The sequence below is a fragment of the Saimiri boliviensis genome, chromosome 6 (genome assembly GCF_048565385.1).
Source record: "Saimiri boliviensis isolate mSaiBol1 chromosome 6, mSaiBol1.pri, whole genome shotgun sequence".
Taxonomy (NCBI): domain Eukaryota; kingdom Metazoa; phylum Chordata; class Mammalia; order Primates; family Cebidae; genus Saimiri; species Saimiri boliviensis.
Genome location: NC_133454.1, coordinates 12,079,767 through 12,097,282, shown reverse-complemented (window position 1 = coordinate 12,097,282; position 17,516 = coordinate 12,079,767). Strand labels below are relative to the sequence as shown.

At 37.5% G+C, this 17,516-nt stretch overlaps 1 protein-coding gene across 4 annotated transcripts in view; it reads left to right on the top strand.

Annotated features, from left to right (window-relative positions):
• Positions 1–17,516, top strand: part of LOC101044541 (Putative N-acetylated-alpha-linked acidic dipeptidase) — a 61,759-nt gene that overhangs the window by 30,155 nt on the left and 14,088 nt on the right. For all 4 annotated transcript variants that reach the window (XM_039462276.2, XM_039462279.2, XM_003935085.3 and 1 more), the window contains 6 exons: positions 928–1,026; positions 1,918–2,003; positions 3,343–3,462; positions 5,560–5,642; positions 7,947–8,010; positions 12,084–12,151. In XM_039462276.2, the coding sequence (XP_039318210.1) occupies positions 928–1,026; positions 1,918–2,003; positions 3,343–3,462; positions 5,560–5,642; positions 7,947–8,010; positions 12,084–12,151 (520 nt within the window). The remainder of the gene's footprint in view (positions 1–927; positions 1,027–1,917; positions 2,004–3,342; positions 3,463–5,559; positions 5,643–7,946; positions 8,011–12,083; positions 12,152–17,516) is intronic.

Genomic DNA, 17,516 nt, shown 5'->3' with positions numbered 1-17,516 from the left:
AACATTTATTTATCGAGGCCATTATTTAAGTAGAGCTGTGTTTAAGGTTTGTGATATTCATTTAATGGGAACAAAATGGCCCTGGTAGGCCCAAAGAAGTGTGTTTCTGCCTTACAGCTGGATTTTCATAAAAATATAGTTACAATTGAGGTAGAGATTTTTCCGTTTGAACACTCAGTCTCTTAAGTTTGTCTCTCTGTAGCTATTTAGTAAAAGCATATTGTTTTCCATGCCCAAATCAAGAATAAGTCAATCCATCATCTTAATACAGTAAAGGCAGATATGCTGAAGGGAAACTACAAGAACTCACCGTTTCATAAACATGACCATGTTTTCTTTCTCAGTCACCTGCTGAGAAATAATCACGAGCTGTGACATATACTGGGTGGTCTGCCTGAATCTTTATTTCTGAATTTTAAAAAATAACGTGAAACTTTTAAGGGCTTCTGAAGTGAAATCCTTCTTTTGATCCGCCTGTCTTCTTAGTAGGTGTGTATGAAAGTACTTTGTTAAAAATCATCATAGACCAGTGAGACAAATAACAATGGAAAATTTTAGAGAGTTAGACATCAAGCTCTTTCTTCAGCACATGCTCTGGAAAGCAGTTTTAGATTCACCACTAGATACAAGTAACACAGATCAAGTTCTTAACAATAACTCGAATCTTAGTTATACCATTTACTAGTTGCATGACTTTGGGTATGTTATCAAATCTCTAAGCCTCCTGTGCCCCATCTGTGAAGTGGAGGTAGCAATTCCTCAGAATTGTGGTAAGATTTAAATGACATATTATAACCAAAACGCTTTGCACCATTGAAGATATTATGAACAGATGCTCAAGAAAGTGAATCCATTGACATTTTAACATGTTACTTCAAGGTTTTTTTTTTGGTGTGTGTCTAATAATGCTTTTTTTGTGTCCAACAGAAAAATGGGTGGCTCAGCACCACCAGATAGCAGCTGGAGAGGAAGTCTCAAAGTGCCCTACAATGTTGGACCTGGCTTTACTGGAAACTTTTCTACACAGTTAAGAGACACTTTTTATTTTAGCTCTTTTAAGGGGGAAACTTACAGGAAAAAAAAAAAAAAAAAAAAAAAAAACTATAGAGGATGACAGAAAAAATAAAATGTGTCTAATACCAGCAGGAAACAAAACTGCAAGTTAGAACCAGTGTAATTTTTGCCTATGAACAATTAGAAATCTTTAAACAATGATGGAAGATTTTAAGATTATGGGTGTTATTGGAACCTAGAAAATGGATAATCCAAATTGTGATGTTTTGGAATGCTGAGCACTTTGAACTAAAAAGGATAAATGGCCTTAGATGCAGCCTCAGAATCAAGGACTTTTTGATCTCCTACTTCTCCCTGCAAGAGCACGGTGGAAGTTTCTCTCTGAAGTTTCTGTATCTGAAGCTCCTGCAGAAGGAACACAATGACCTTCCTTTCCCTCCATGAAATTTTGTTAACCAGGAAGATCGAACTCATATAGTAGAAAGGAAGAATGAGGCATATCACTGCATCTACACAGGCTTTGCCACAAACTGTTGACTAGTCTCTAGTTCCATTCAAGTTCCAAGAATTACTCACAAACCATTGTCTGCTGTTCCTGCCCATTCAGCTATCTTAAAAACCATTTACCACCCCTCAAAACCACCTGCACTCTCCCCCTTCCCCCTCCCCTATGATGAGGGGGCTAGTTAAACTTCAACCATTTGGCCCTTCTTTGAGTCTCAAATTTTGTTTGGCTCCTGTGTACTCTTGTGTATAAATTTGTATGCCTTTTCTCCTGTTAATCTATTTTCAGTTTATTTTACCAGACTTGAGCCTTCAAAGGCAGAGGGGAAAATTCCCTTAACCGTTATAGTGTTAATCTGTTAACCAATTTTTTTAAAATGTCTTTTATGTTTGCATTAGAAAAGTCAAGATGCATATCCACTCTACCAGTGAAGTGACAAGAATTTACAATGTGATAGGTACTCTCAAGGGAGCAGTGGAACCAGGTAAAGGAATCATTTGCCTAGCAAATATTGATCGAGTCATTGTTATGTGCTGAATACTGCCAGGCTCTGGGAGTGCAAAGTGAACCAACACAAACAAACAAAACCAGTGGAATTCACCTAAAAACAAAAGAAATAAATATGAAATAATTTTGTACTGTGATACATGTGGTGAAGAAAAGTGAATGTTTGGTTCTAGGTTGGGCAGGTGACCAAGATGAATAGTAAATTGTGCTGGCCTCATTTAAAGGATCAAGGAAGACAGGTTAGGGAAAGATGTGTTTTTTCTGAGTTTTCTGAAATGTTTTTACCATATATTTTGCATAGGGAAATATCTTCATGATCACTAGAAACAGCTATATAAAATATCACACTTTTAGAAAAGTAAGATTATCTTGTATTAATGAATCCTTTGCATAGTTTTCTTTTCCACAGCTACCGTCACTGATGAAATATATATATACATATGATTTCCATAGAAGTTCAGATGATCTACTGATTTATACATTTTATACATAGTCTTAGCTCATGAAGCTTCAGTTCCTTATGCACTGTTTGGTTCTATATTTCGTACCCAAACAGATACTATCAAATGCATATTAAAAATATTAATTGCTGTTTCTTACAAGCAGCTAGTGATTTATTTTAGATCAAGAATATTGATATCCTTCTAATGAGTACTAAGTAATATATAAGTGGCTATTATTGAATAAAACTGAGTATCTATTTTGTGCCAACTCTGTTATAAGCATTGGAGATGGGGAGATAGATAAAGACACAGACCCAAACAAAGAGCTCACAGTTTGTGAAGGGAGCCATACGCTTAAGTGTCATAAATGCTTTATCACCCCTGAGAGCTGGATAGGCAGAGAAATACCCTCTTCTATAGAAGATAAACAGGTTCATAGAGGGAGAAAACATTTGAGCTGTATCTTAAAAATCAGATAGAAAGAATAAGAAATGTACAACTTCCTATGTGGCCACTATGCTCCCTTACTTTGAAAATATTAGAAAGTGGTAAGTTAGGTAAGAGGGGAGTAATAGAGAACCACAAAAAAATGTGAATAAGGGTAACATTATACTTTCTTAGTTACCTATATGTCGGACATATAATTATAGTAAGACGTTGAAATATATATTTGCTTTATCACATTTATGCTTTCCCAGATAGAAGCAGCACATACTAAAATCAGAAATAACATATTTGCACAAATCTTCAGAAACCTAGTCTTTTTTTTTTTTTTGAGTCATGAGTGCTTTGTATTTAGATGCTTTGAGTCATTTGCAGTTTTCTCTTTTATTGACCTGAAATGACAAATAATCTTGCATCAATGCTTTCTAGACAGATACGTCATTCTGGGTGGTCACCGGGACTCATGGGTGTTTGGTGGTATTGACCCTCAGAGTGGAGCAGCTGTTGTTCATGAAATTGTGAGGAGCTTTGGAACACTGAAAAAGGAAGGTAATACAAAGAACAAAAAAGCCAGCCCATCTAAGCCTCAGTTTAGTCTTCTGTAAAGTGAGTATGAAAATACTACCTCAACCATTACATGTGTTGGTAAAAACACCAATACAACTGCTAATGTTGGCTGGTTAATTATATTGTTTATTTATTTTTGTGTTTATTTTTATAACATTTATATTATTGATACTTATATATTCAGTGATGATCTGAAATAAAGGAATTTTACTGTTAATGGTTGTTCTTGGCAACTTAAAAGATGAAGATGGGTTTCATCACTAGAGAAACCTCACTGGAGTTGGATTATAAACCAAAGCTCCCTAGTCAGAAACTGTAAGCAGACGTTCCTTGGTCTTGTCTAATCTCAGACCTCAGGCTAAGTGTACTGAGTCACTAAGGAGATAGATGCTCTACTCAGAGAAATACCGATCTTATGCCTAATGGGATTCTGTCAAAAGTCTGATATCTGTATTCTCATACCCGGAGCCCTGGGTGCTCTCACAAAAATTTGATTTATACTCATAACATCACCACCTTAGCCATTTTAGAATTTTCATATAAAGCCAAAGTAAAATTTAATTCAAATGTTTGCTTTTTAAAATAGTAATTACACATTGAGGGCAGAAAGTTCGTTCTCTTTATTGACCCTGCCAACAAGGTGTCTGGGGACTATAAAATGTAATCTATATATTTTTAGCAACAATAAAAACAATCCTAATGTATGCTGTTTGCATAGTATTTACTTTCTTTGAGAAATTATTTTTATATGTCCTACCTATTTTGAAGTCCTAGCAACTAGGAGGAAGACATACATATTTATCTTCTCATGTTACAGATAAGTTAACCAAGGTTTGGAGAATCAAGTATTTTTCCTGGGAAAAATGTACCTAGCATGTGGCAGAATAAGAGAACCAGGGCTCAAACTCATTTCTGACTACCAATCTACAAAACCATGATGTCTCTATTTAAAATAAAACATAAAGGTGCTCAGTTATTTTCTATACACAGCTGTCTCATATATACATGGAGTTTCTCTCTTGTTGCCCAGGCTGAGGTGAAATGGAGCAATTTCAGCTCTCTACACACTCCCCCTCCCAGTTTTAAGCAATTCTCCTGCCTCAGCCTCCTGAGTAGCTGGGATTACAGGCACGTGCCACCATGCCCAGCTAATTTTTTGTATTTTTAGTAGAGACGGGGTTTCACCATGTTGACCAGGATGGTCTCTATCTCTTGACCTCATGATCCACCCGCCTCGGCCTCCTAAAGTGCTGGGATTACAGGCGTGAGCCACTGCGCCCGGCCCGTATACACAATCTTGAGCACGCGTGAAATATTTACTAAGATGATGACAACTCACAATTTTGGGGGCACCTACTAAATGCTTTCTAATCATTATTCCGTTTAATCATCCCACAATCAAGTGGTGTCTTTATCTTTACTCTCTTGTTCCTGGGACACAGATGAAGAAATGAAAGTGTAGTAAGTATGAATAACTTTCCCTCAGTCACACTGCTAGTGAGAGAATCGGGGTTTGACACAAGATCTTGCCTTAACTCCATGGTCATACAAGAAACATCATCCTCACTGTTGACTTATGTGGTTTTCAGCAACAGCAAACATTGCTGTTGCTAACTGAGCCCTTTTTGATTAATTCTGGCAGAGAATGGAGTGAAATCATACAACCAGTTGATAATGAGCAATTGTTCATTTGATCTCAGAACAACAGGAAAGAGTTCTAAAGGATTTTCTTTCAGTTACATCGAATGCATCTGGAAATTTCTTCCTTTGTTTTAAGCAGTTGCAGACCACCAATTACTTGTTACTTCTTATGTATTGCCAATCATTATAAAATTATTAGAATGTTTTATGACCTTGCAAGGTTTTTATTGTCTACATTCCACCCCTTTTCTATGTAATTGTGTTATTTTGTATTGACAACTTTAAAATCGTACAAAGGAAAATGACGTAAGTAAAGAGTTTTACCGCAATTTGCCTTTCCCAAAAAATGACTTTTTTTTTTTTTTCCATCTGGGCTTGGTAGTGTCCTGGGTATATTATGAATTTTTTCTAGCATTTTTATATACACATATATTTTAGGGTGGAGACCTAGAAGAACAATTTTGTTTGCAAGCTGGGATGCAGAAGAATTTGGTCTTCTTGGTTCTACTGAGTGGGCAGAGGTTAGTAGGTAATTTGCTACAATATAACTTTTTATAAAATAAAGTAGCCAGGACTTATTTGGCAAGCATGTAAAAATAAGAAGTGAATATAATGAGAAAATATTCAAAGGTTTTTTTTCCTCCTAAAGTCTGAAGCAACATTTTCTTGTTCAAAAATCAGCAATAAAAATCTCTGTTGCTAAAGAACTAAGCGGGTTTTTTTGTTTTTGTTCTTTTTTTTTTTTTTTTTTTTTTTTTTTTTTTTTTTTTTTTTGAGACAGAGTCTCACTCCGTCACCCAGACTGGTGTGCAGTGGTGCAGTCTCGGCTCACTACAACCTCCGTCTCCCGGGTTCAAGCGATTCTCCTGCCTCAGCCTCCCGAGGACTGCAGGCACATGCCACCATGTCCAGCTAATTTTTATTTTTGTATTTTTAGTAAACATGGGATTTCACTGTGTTAGCCAGGATGGTCTTGATCTTCTGACCTCATGATCCACCCGCCTTGGTCTCCCAAAGTGCTGGAATTACAGGCATGAGCCACCAGGTCAGGACAAGAACTAAGTTTTGTTTGAACTTTTTAGAGCCACTTAATTTCAATTATCAAAATTAATTTATCTTTATTTCCTGGAAGTATGATAGTAAATACGTAGGTATGCTAGAAACCAGACATCAAAACAAGGAGTCAATTTCTTAACCACACTGTAGTTTACTCTTTAAAATACTGTCGTAGCAAACATGAACAATCTAACAGACTTTTCAGTAAATATCTTCCCATAAACATCTCATTTAAATGGAGAATTTTGTCTGGTTCATAGAGAATTAAGCCATTTCAAATTTATGAAAAATGAGAAGTTAAATTGTCTCTATTTCCTGACCATGAAATCAAATTCTTCTGTATCATGTTTGGTTTCTATCTTGATTCTATTACACTTTCCAAAATATCTCCTAAAGCTAACTACATTTTGTGGGGAGGGGGATGGAATCTCACTCTGTTGCCCAGGCTGGAGTACAGTGGCATGGTTTCTGCTCACTGCAACCTCAGCCTCCTGGGTTCAAGTGATTCTTCTGCCCCAGCCTCCTGGGTAGCTGGGATTACAGGCGTGTGCCACCACACCTGGCTAATTTTTGTATGTGTAGTAGAGATAGGGTTTTGCCATGTTGGCCAGGCTGATCTCGAACTCTTGAGCTCAAGTGATCCGCTGCCTCAAAGTCCCAAAGTGCTGGGATTACAGGTGTGCACCACCACGCCTGGCAGTAAGGTATACTTTTCATTTATCTTTCTTAATTCATAATGACCTACTCTATATTAAATTATGCTAAAAGTAAGTCAGAAACTTCCACCACAGGATATTTACTAAGCCCTTTGAAAAGTGATTTTACTTACATGTATCGTTGGCTTTATATAGCAGTAACATTAGCTATAAAGTAAATATATGCAAAGTCAAGGTTTATTTCACTAATTTCCAGTTAAGCTGCAAGTATTTATTGGCTCCTGTCATAATCCAGATATTATGTGAAACCCTGTAAACTTTAATTTTCTTTCGGAAAAGAAAAAAAAAATGCTCCTGTAGACCTAGTCAAAGTTTTAGAAGAAAGAATTATGCTAATATCTGGAAGAACCTAAATATTTTCGTGGTGTGATTCGTGTCTTTCAAATTATTTTTTCACTTACAGTTGCTTTTTTTTCCCATTTTTTATCATAATGCCAGAATGCGTAGGAAATTACATATTTTAGAGACTCAGAATCCACATTGATATTTTTAAAAAAACTGTTGCACGTTGTTCTAAAAATGTGCAATTATCACTATTGACCAGTAGATGGTGCCATGCTACAGGAGAACCTGACTTTCATAGTCAGATGATATAAGTTCACATATTTTTCATTAATACGAAATTTAACTTGAAATTTTATAAACTTAAAATACCTTCATTCCATATGACTCAAATTCTTTGCTTAAATAATGAGATGTTTATAGGAAGATTTTTGCTGAAAAGTCTCAGGTCTTTCATGTTTGCTAAGACAGTTTTTTGAAGAATAAACTACAGCATGGTTAAGAAATTAACTTTTTCCACTTACCATAAGTATGTGGACAGTTTCATCTTAAATATTGGCTTTTAATTAGTTGTGCTTGCTGATTCCTACCAATAAGCTTTATTGAAATTCTTTGAAAGAAGGTATTTTTTGAGAATTTCTTATGTCAAATTTGTCATTAATGTGGGTCAGCTTAATTAGAAATCCACATACATTTAATGTAGGTGTTCATTTTGTGGGGCGGGGGGAGTGGGTTGTAACTTTATGTGTATAGTTTTCTTTTTTATTATAGGAGAATTCAAGACTCCTTCAAGAGCGTGGTGTGGCCTATATTAATGCTGATTCTTCTATAGAAGGTGAATACTGTTGGTCTCATAAGAAAAGATGGGATGAAACTAGAAGTGCATAGTTAATAAATTATGCATTAACAAGGAAGGCTATCTATTCACATGTGGTTGGGGAATCTGCTGCAGCCTCTGATGGGAAACTGTGAACTCTAGTGGAGAGTTGTGTGAGCCCTAAGTGAGCAGGTTTCTTTTTTCCTTTGCTTCCCTTTTATTTCCTTCCTTCCTTCCTTCCTTCCTTCCTTCCTTCCTTCCCTCCTTCCTCCTTCTTCTCCTTCTTCTCCTCCAGCTCCTCCTCCTCCTCATTCTTCTTTCTTTCTTTTTATTTTTTTTTCTTTGAAGTATAGAGTACTGATTTAGAAAAACGGCATTCTTTGATTAGCTTCATCTGGCAGATTTATTTTTATATACAGCAGGAATTTAGTAAGTATCTGTTGAATGATTAAGTCAGGGACCTAAAGAGTTCTATACTTTAGAAGGGTATAGAAAAACTACCATTTGAGGGGCACGGTGGCTCGTTCCTGTAATCACAACACTTTAGGAGGCTGAAGTGAGTGGATCACTCTAGGTCAGAAGTTCAAAACCAGCCTGGCCAACATGGTGAAACCCTGTTGCTACTACAAATGCAAAAATTAGCCAGGCATGATGGCTCACTCAGTGTAGATAATATACTAAATCAATCTTGAATTATAATTCACGCAGGTACTTTAAAAAGGTTAGGATCAAACTGCTCTGAAAGTTCAGAGGAGAGAATAATAGAAACTTCAGGAAAGGCTTAAGAAATAAGATAGGCATTCGAGGCTGACTTTGAAGAATGGAAATACTTTCAATAAGCAAACGGTCAAACTAAGGAAATCTCAGATTGATTTCTATGAAAATGAAAGAGTCCATTGTCACTACACTCCAGTTCTGCTATTATTTCTATATCTTGACCGTGTGCAACATCCCGGCCATTGCACTCATGTTTTCTACACTCAGATTGCTCTTCAGCACCTCTTTACCGTTTAATTCTTATCCTTAGACCCTCCTTTGAAATGTTACTATCTTGCTTATTAACTCCTGGATTCCTAATATCTTATTAGATAAATATTTGTAGCATGGTTATAAAAAATAAAGGAATAAATGAAAGGAGAATTTTTTTAGAGTATTTTCTGTAGTGTATTAATAAACTGGCCATGTCAGCATTTGGAACGTGAGACCTTGATGGAGTTATATTGGCATTTACCTTTTCTTTTTCTGTTTTGTTGCTGTTACTGTTGTTTATTTTTTTTTGAGACAGAGTCTTACTCTGCAACCCAGGCTGGAGTGCAGTGGAGTGATCATGGCTCACTAGTCTTGACCTCCCTGGCTCAAGTGATCCTCCAACCTCAGCCTCCTTTGTAGCTGGGACTACAGGCAAGCACTAGATGTCCAGCTAATGCCTGACCTTTGGCATCAGTTGCCTGGATTCATTCCTGGCCCTGACTTATGTATGAACCAAGTTACTTACTCTCTGTGTCTCAATTTTCTCACTTCTAAATAGAACTTCTGAGAGCCCCATCTCAAAGGCTCTTGCAAGGGTAAGAAAAGTTATATTTGCAAAGCTCCCAGACCTGTGCCTTGCACAGAGTAAATGTCAAAAAAATGTTAACTTTGATTAATAACACTACACCTACTAAAAACACATAATAAAATTATATATATTATATATATATTATATATATATATATATGCCTATATATATATGCCTATATACATATATATACATATATAGGCATATATATATATATATATATATATATATATATGCCTACCCAGAATAAATACTCCAAATATATTTTCTTGAAATGTAGAATAACATTCTCTTTATTGGTAGATTTTTTTTTTAATTTTGTTATTGTTGTTTTGAAATGAGATCTTGTAGTATTGACTGGAGTGGTTTCAATCTCCTGAGCTCAGTTGATCCCTCCACCTCAGCCTTCCAAGTAGCTGGGACAATAGGCGTGTGTCATCATAGTTGACTTTAGTTTTTTAAGATTGGATATTTTAATGTATTTTAAACAGTCATTAGGCTTTGCTACTTATGTCATCCCTGGCTTGAAATTGCTTCATTGCGTCTCTCTAATTTTCAAAATCAAGAACAAAGGACAGGAGGTACTATATGATTGGGATACCAGTCATCTCACTTTGTTTTATATTTCACATTGTATTAATGTTTCTTTATCAAATAATACAAAGAATAATATATTCTGAAATTTCTAACGTTAAAATGTAAAAATTACAAATAAAGCAAAACTCCACAACACAAACCACTCTCAAACTTAGTCCTCTCTCCAAAGGTACTACTGTCCTCAGTCTTGGATATTTCCATCATGTTGACATTAATATATAAAATTTGTTCCACAAAGCACCAACAGTGTAGTGGCTGCTATCTCAGGTGCTTTACATGTAAAAATATTATTTAGTATTCACAATAACCCTCTGAGATAAGTAGGTAAATACTTTTATTATCTCTGTTGCCTAAAAGAAGAAACTGACACTCAGAGAGGAGAAGTAACTTTCCCAAGGTCACACAGCTAGTGAAGGATTGAGCTTAGACTCAAATCAGGCTGGTCTGTTCCAACTTTATCCTTCTAACTGCTACACTCTGTTGCCTCCTACCACCTTACACAGCTTGCCTTTTTCATTCAGCAACACATGAAAAACTTTCCATGTCAGCACACAGCTCTGCTTCCCCTAAAAAACAAGCACAACCACCAGACAACAAATCTTCTACTTTGTATTCACTAGGACAATTTCTGTGTCAATTCTGTAGCTGTAGCTGCTGGTCAGATTGCTTCAGTTTGTTGTAAATATTCTTTAATTTGCATGCTTTTCTCATATAATGTGAAGAGAGGGAAGAGAGCTATATTTGTTTGGTCTAGAATGTGTGCATTTAAATTGTAATCAGTGCTGCCAAACTATTACCCCTTGTAAACATTTCCACTCTTATAAGCACTTCTGTTTGAAAAATTACATTGGCTGTTTGTACATATGTATTCTTCCAGATGAATTTTAGAATTCTAAAATTAAATGTTTAAGTTCCATAACAATTCTGTTGAGATGTCACTATTTTTAAAGCCTCAACTTTTGTTGTTCTCAAACATAGATCTGAGGCTTTGGTATAAAAGCTGGTCGCCATCCTCTGAGTGTTTTGTGTGCTTTTACGTTACTGGGCATTTGTACAGGCTATGCCCGTAGCTGCAAATACATTCCCACCCAACTGTGTTTTTCCGGTTCTAGGAAACTCAGTTCAAGAGTCCGCTCCTCAAAGTTTGTGAAGTTGTCTTGACTCCCTTACCCCAAAACTCCTCCCTGTCAGCAGCCCCTCCCTGCACTCTCTTAGCTTCCCAAGAACGCCTCTCCTGGCTGCTTCACTTCATTGCCACACCCATCAGCCCTAAACTTCCTGAGAAATGGGGACTGCAGCTCTAAGAAGAGCACCTGGCTCACAAATTCATTGTCACAATAAATACTGATTGGTTAAACGCTGAATTCTAGGATTGTGCTAACCTCTGCACTATGGCAGCAAGCAAAAGAGTGCACCTTCTCCTGTGGGATTGTCTAGTGGGAGCGCTGATAATAAAAAGACAAGTACTTAGTATGTTTTAGGTTAAATAGATGAGTCATGTGGAGAAATATGAGCCAAGGTTGAAAGAGTGGCTAAAATTAGGGGGTAAGAGAATGCTATTTTAGGTAGGGTGAGCAGGGGAAATCTCTCAGAAAAACATGACGTGAGACCAGAGGAGTAGTAAGTTACGCAGATATAATGCAGAATACTGTTCCAGGCTGAAAGGACAGTGTGTGAAAAGATGCTGAGGGAATATTTCTGGGTGGAATGTGAAATGCAGATTTTGAGAGGTGACCTGGGGTGGTTTCATATATGGCACCGTGAGCCATGGTGAGGATGATGGACTTACAGAGTTAGATGGGAAGCCATTGAAGAGCTAGAGTTACAATCAGGTTTTAAAACAATCATTCTGGCTAGGGAGTTAGTAGTGGTCCTTGAAGAAAATCATAACAGAAAGAAATTAAATTTTAAAATCTATTATTTTCTTGTTTTTCAGGAAACTACACTCTGAGAGTTGACTGTACACCACTAATGTACAGCTTGGTATACAACCTAACAAAAGAGGTAAAAATAATTACATATGATTTATGAAAATTCAAGCTCTACCAATGGTGCTTTCTTGAGGTATTATTATGTTAAACACTGATGTTATTTTCTAACTTCTTGTCTTCTTTTCATATAACAAATATGACATCACATCACCATAGACCATCACATCGAGTAGACTGCTGACACAGATTTCCTTATTTCTCACCACGCACTGTCAGGCGGTCCGTGAGTAGCATTATGTCTATCACCTCCATTCTTAAAACAGTGAAACCGAGCTCAAAGAACATTGGCCACCAAAGTCACATACAACTTGTACAGTAGCTGAACCAAGACTTGATCCTATGGCTAAACTCCTTAATTAAAAAACTTGTTTATACTCTTCAGTATAGCAATACCAATTAATTCAGGACACAGGAATCGTTAAATGTTCTAATTGATCGAGAAAGAATATTCATAAAAATTCCAGCTACTGGCTTCCAGGGAGACAGGCTAGGTGAGACCATAATTGTATTTTTTCAGATAGAGGTTATAAATAAAATTTAAATGTTGTTAAGCTTTGGCTTCAAAAGAATGGAATGGAGGAGTGGCCAAGCTGACCGACTAGAAGCAGTTACGGTGTGTGGCTCTCACACGGAGAAATGGGAGGGGCAGGCAAACACAGCACCTTGAACGCAAACATCCAGGTACTCCTGTTGGAACTAATGAAGGAAACGACCCAACCCAAGGAAAATGGAGGAAAGCAAGGCAGTAGGACCGCCCATTTGGGAGGGACGTGGAGTCAAGGAAACCCCCCCTGCCCCGGGAAATGATGAGCGAACGTGAAAACCCAGGAAACCATGCTTTTTCTATGAATCTTTGCAACCCGTGAACCCACTCTACCAGGACCTTCAGTCTGGCACAGAGAGCTGCATGGAGTCTTGGCAGAACAGCCACTCACGCATGCAACAGAGACCCAGGAGCTTTGGATCCTGCAGCTCTCCAGGCTTCATGCAGAAGTAGCTGCCACTCCAGCAAAGCAGGAGGTTAGGCGCCCATGCAATACCTATGAAAAAAGAGGCTGAATTCAGGGGCCTGAGAAGCAATGGTCTGCAGGCCCCAATTCCACAGCACCTTACAGGATAAGGCCTACTGTTTGGATTTTCAGCCAGCCACTGGTAACAGAGTTGCGCTTATCCGGGACAGAGCTCTGGGTGGAGGTGGGGGTGGGGAGCAGGGTGGTGGATGGAGGGGTAGGCTGCTATGTTTGCTGTTTGGGTGACTTAGCCATTTCAGTCTTTAGGCTTTGGAGAGTTCAGGCAACTAGCGGGGGAAGCAGTACCCCAGCATAGCACAGTGGCCCCACAAAAATGTGGACAGACTGCTTTATGAAGCAGGTCCCCATCTGCATTCCTCACCACTGGGAGGAGCCTCCCAACTGGGGTTTCTGGCTACCCCTACTGGTGTTCTCTGGCTGACAGAGGTTTTAGGACTCCCTGGGATGGAGCTCCCGGTAGGAGAGGCAAACCACCATCTTTGCTACTTGGGTGACTTTGTCAACCCAGGTTTCAGACTTCGGAGTGTCCAAGGCAACCGAGGGCTGAAGTGGACCCCCACCATAGCACAGCTGCTCTACAAAAACATGGCCAGACTACTTTTAAACTAAATCCCTGATCCTTTTTTTCTGTCTGAGTGAGACTTCCCAATAGGGTCTCCAGCCATCTCTTACAGGTCTGTTCAGGCTGGCAACATGTCTATAACTCCCTGGGACAGAGCTCCCATCTTTGCTGTTTCACAGCCTTCACTGATGATTCCTCTAGGTACTGTAAAATCTGAGCAACAAGGGATTGGAGTGGACCCCAACATAACACAGCAGTCCTGCGGAAAACTGGCCAGACTGTTTAAAACAAAAAAGAAAGAGCCCTATCCAAAGGTCACCAACCTCAAAGATTGAAGACAGATAAGCCCACAAAGATGAGAAAAGATCAGTACAAGAACACTGAAAACTCAAAATGCCAGAGTGCCCTTTTTCCTCCAAATGACTGGATCACTTCTACAGCAAGGGTTCAGAAGGAGGCTGAGGTTGAGATGCCTGAAAGGACAGAAGTAGAATTCAAAATATGGATAGGGACAGAGTTTGCTGAGCTAAAGGAGCGTGTTTTAACCCAATTCTAAGAAGATAAAAATCATGAGAAAACATTGCAGGAACTGACAGTCCAAATAGCCAGTATAGAGAAGAATGTAGCCAAGCTAAGAGAGCTTAAAACACTACAGGAATTTCACAGTGCAATCACAAGTATTAATAGCAACTTAGACCAAGTGAAGGAAAGAACCTTAGCGCTTGAAGAATGCCTTTCTGCAATAATACAGGCAGACAATAAGAGAGAAAAAGGAATAAACAAAACTCCCGAGAAATACGTGATCATGTAAAGAGACTGAACCTATGACTGATGGGTATACCTGAAAGAGTTGGGTGGAGTGGAACCAACATGGAAAACTTATTTCAGGATATAATCCACGAGAACTTTCCCAACATAGCTAGATAGGCCAACATTCAAATTCAGGAAATTTAGAGAACCCCAGTAAGATACTCCATGAGATCATCCCCAAGACACAAAATCATCAGATTCTCAAGGACAAAATGAAAGAAAAAATGTTAAAGGCAGCTAGAGGGAAAGGCCAGTTCACCTACAAAGGGAAGCCCGTAAGACTATTAGTGGACTTCTCAGCTGAAACCCTACAAGCCAGAAGAGATTGGGGCCAATGTTTTTCTAACATTCTTAGAAAAAAAAAAATCCAATCCAGAATTTCATGTTTGACCAAACCAAACTAAGCTTTGTAAGAGAAGGAGAAATAAGATCCTTTTCAGACAAGCAAAAGCTGACGGAATTTGTTACCACCAGTTCCATCTTAGAAGAGCTCTTGACAGAAGCACTAAATATGGAAAGGAAAGATGGTTACCAGCCACTACAAAAAACACACTGAAGTACACAGACCAGTGATACTATAAAGCAATCACATAAGTCTGCAAAATAACCAGATAACATCAAGATGACAGGATCAAATCCACACATATCAATACTAATCTTAAATGTAAATGGGCTAAATGCACCAATTAAAGAACATAGAGTAACAAGCTGGATAAACAACCAGGACCTATTGGTACCCTGTCTTCAAGAGACCCATCTTACATGCAATAACACATAGATCAAAATAAATAGATGAAGGAAAATCTACCAAGCAAAATAAACAGATGAAGGAAAATCTACCAAGCAAATCGAAAACGGAAAAATGGAGGGTTGCAATCTTAGTTTCTGACAAAACAGACTTTAAACCAACAAAGGTCAAAAAAGACAAAGAAAGACATGACATAATGGTAACGAATTCAGTTCAACAACAAGAGCTAACTGTCCTAGATATATATGCACACAACACAGGAGCAACCAGATTAATAAAGAAAGTTCTTAGAGACCTTCAAAAAGACTTAGATTCTCACACAATAATAATGGTAGACTTTAACAGCCTATTGAAAATATTAATTTTCAAGACATAAAATTAACAAAGATATTTAGGACCTAAACTGAGCACTTAATCAAATGGTCCTGATGGATACCTATAGAACTCTCCACCCAAAAACAACAGAATATACATTCATCTCATCAACCCATGGCACTTACTCGAAAATTGATCACATAATTGGAAATAAAACACTCATCAATCAGCAAAAGCAAAATAACTGAAATTAAAAAAGGTATCTTGTACCACCATGCAATCAAATTCAAAATCAAGAGTAAAAAATTTACTCAAAACTATACAATTTCATGGAAATTTAATAATCTGCTCCTGAATGACTTGTGGGCATATAATGAGATAAAAGTAGAAAACAAGAAGTTCTTTGAAACTAATGAGAACAAAGATACAACATACCAGAATCTCTGGGACCACAGCTAAGGCAGAATTAAAAGGGAATTTTATAGCATTAAATACCCTCATTAAAAAAGATCTCAAGTTAACAACCTAATATCAAAACTAAATGTTCTAGAGAACAAAAGCAAACAAACCCCAAAGCTAAGCAGAAGACAAGAAATAACCAAGACCACAGCTGAACTGAATGTGATGGAGACAGGAAAAACCCTTCAAAAATTAACAAATCCAGGAGGTGATTTTTTGAAAAAATTAATAAAATAGACTGCTACCTAGACTAATAAAGAAGAAAAGAGATAAGATTCAAATAAAAACAATCAGAAATGAAAATGGGAATATTACCATTGACCCCACAGAATAGAAACATTAGAGAATATTATAAACACCTCTATGCATATAAACTAAAAATAATCTAGAAGAAATGGATAAATTTCTGGACACATACACCCTTGCAAGCCTGAACCAGAAAGAAATTGAATCCCTGAACAGATCAATCATGAGTTCTTAAACTGAGGCCTACTAAAAAAAAAAAAGTCAAGGACCAAATGGATTCACAGCTGAATTCTACCAGACATGCAAAGAAGGGCTAGTAACTATTTGTACTGAAAATATTTAAAAATAATTAGGAAGGGGGACTCCTCTTTCACTAATCTGTGAGGCCAGCATCATCCTGATACCAAAACCTGGCAGAGATACAACAACAACACAAAAAGATTCAGGCCAATATCCTTGATGAACACTGATGCAAAAAACCTCAACAAAATACTGGCAAACTAAATGCAGCAGCACTTTAAAAAGCTTATCCACCACAATCGAGCAGACTTCATCTCAGGGATGCAAGTTTGGTTCAACATATACAGATCAGTAAATGTGATTCATCACATAGGCAGAACTGGAAACGAAAACCACATAATTAGCTCAATAAATGCAGAAAAATGCTTTCAATAAAATTGAACATCTCTTCTTGTTAAAAACTATCACTAAACTTGGTATTGAAGGAATATACCTCAAAATAAGAGCCATATATATGATAAACCCACAGTCAACATCATACTGAATGGGCCAAAGCTGGAAGTAGTCCCTTTCAAAACCAGCACAAAATAAGGGTGCCCTCTCTTATCACTCCTATTCAGTGTAGTATTGGAAGTGCTGGCCAGGGTAATCAGGCAAAAAAAAGAAGAAATAAAGTTCATTCAGATAATAAAAGAAGACATCAAACTATTCCTGTTTGCAGATGGCATGATTTTGTATCCAGGAAATACCATTGTCAAAGCCCAAAAGCTTTTGATATGCAAAAATTGCTAGCATTTCTATACACAAGCAGTAGGCAAGCCAAGAGACAAGTCAAAAATTAACACACATTCACAATTACTACAAAAAGAATAAAATACCTAGGAATATAGCTAACTCAGGAGGTGAAAGATGCTACAAGGAGAACTACAAACCACTGCTCTAAGAAATCAGAGATGACACAAATAAA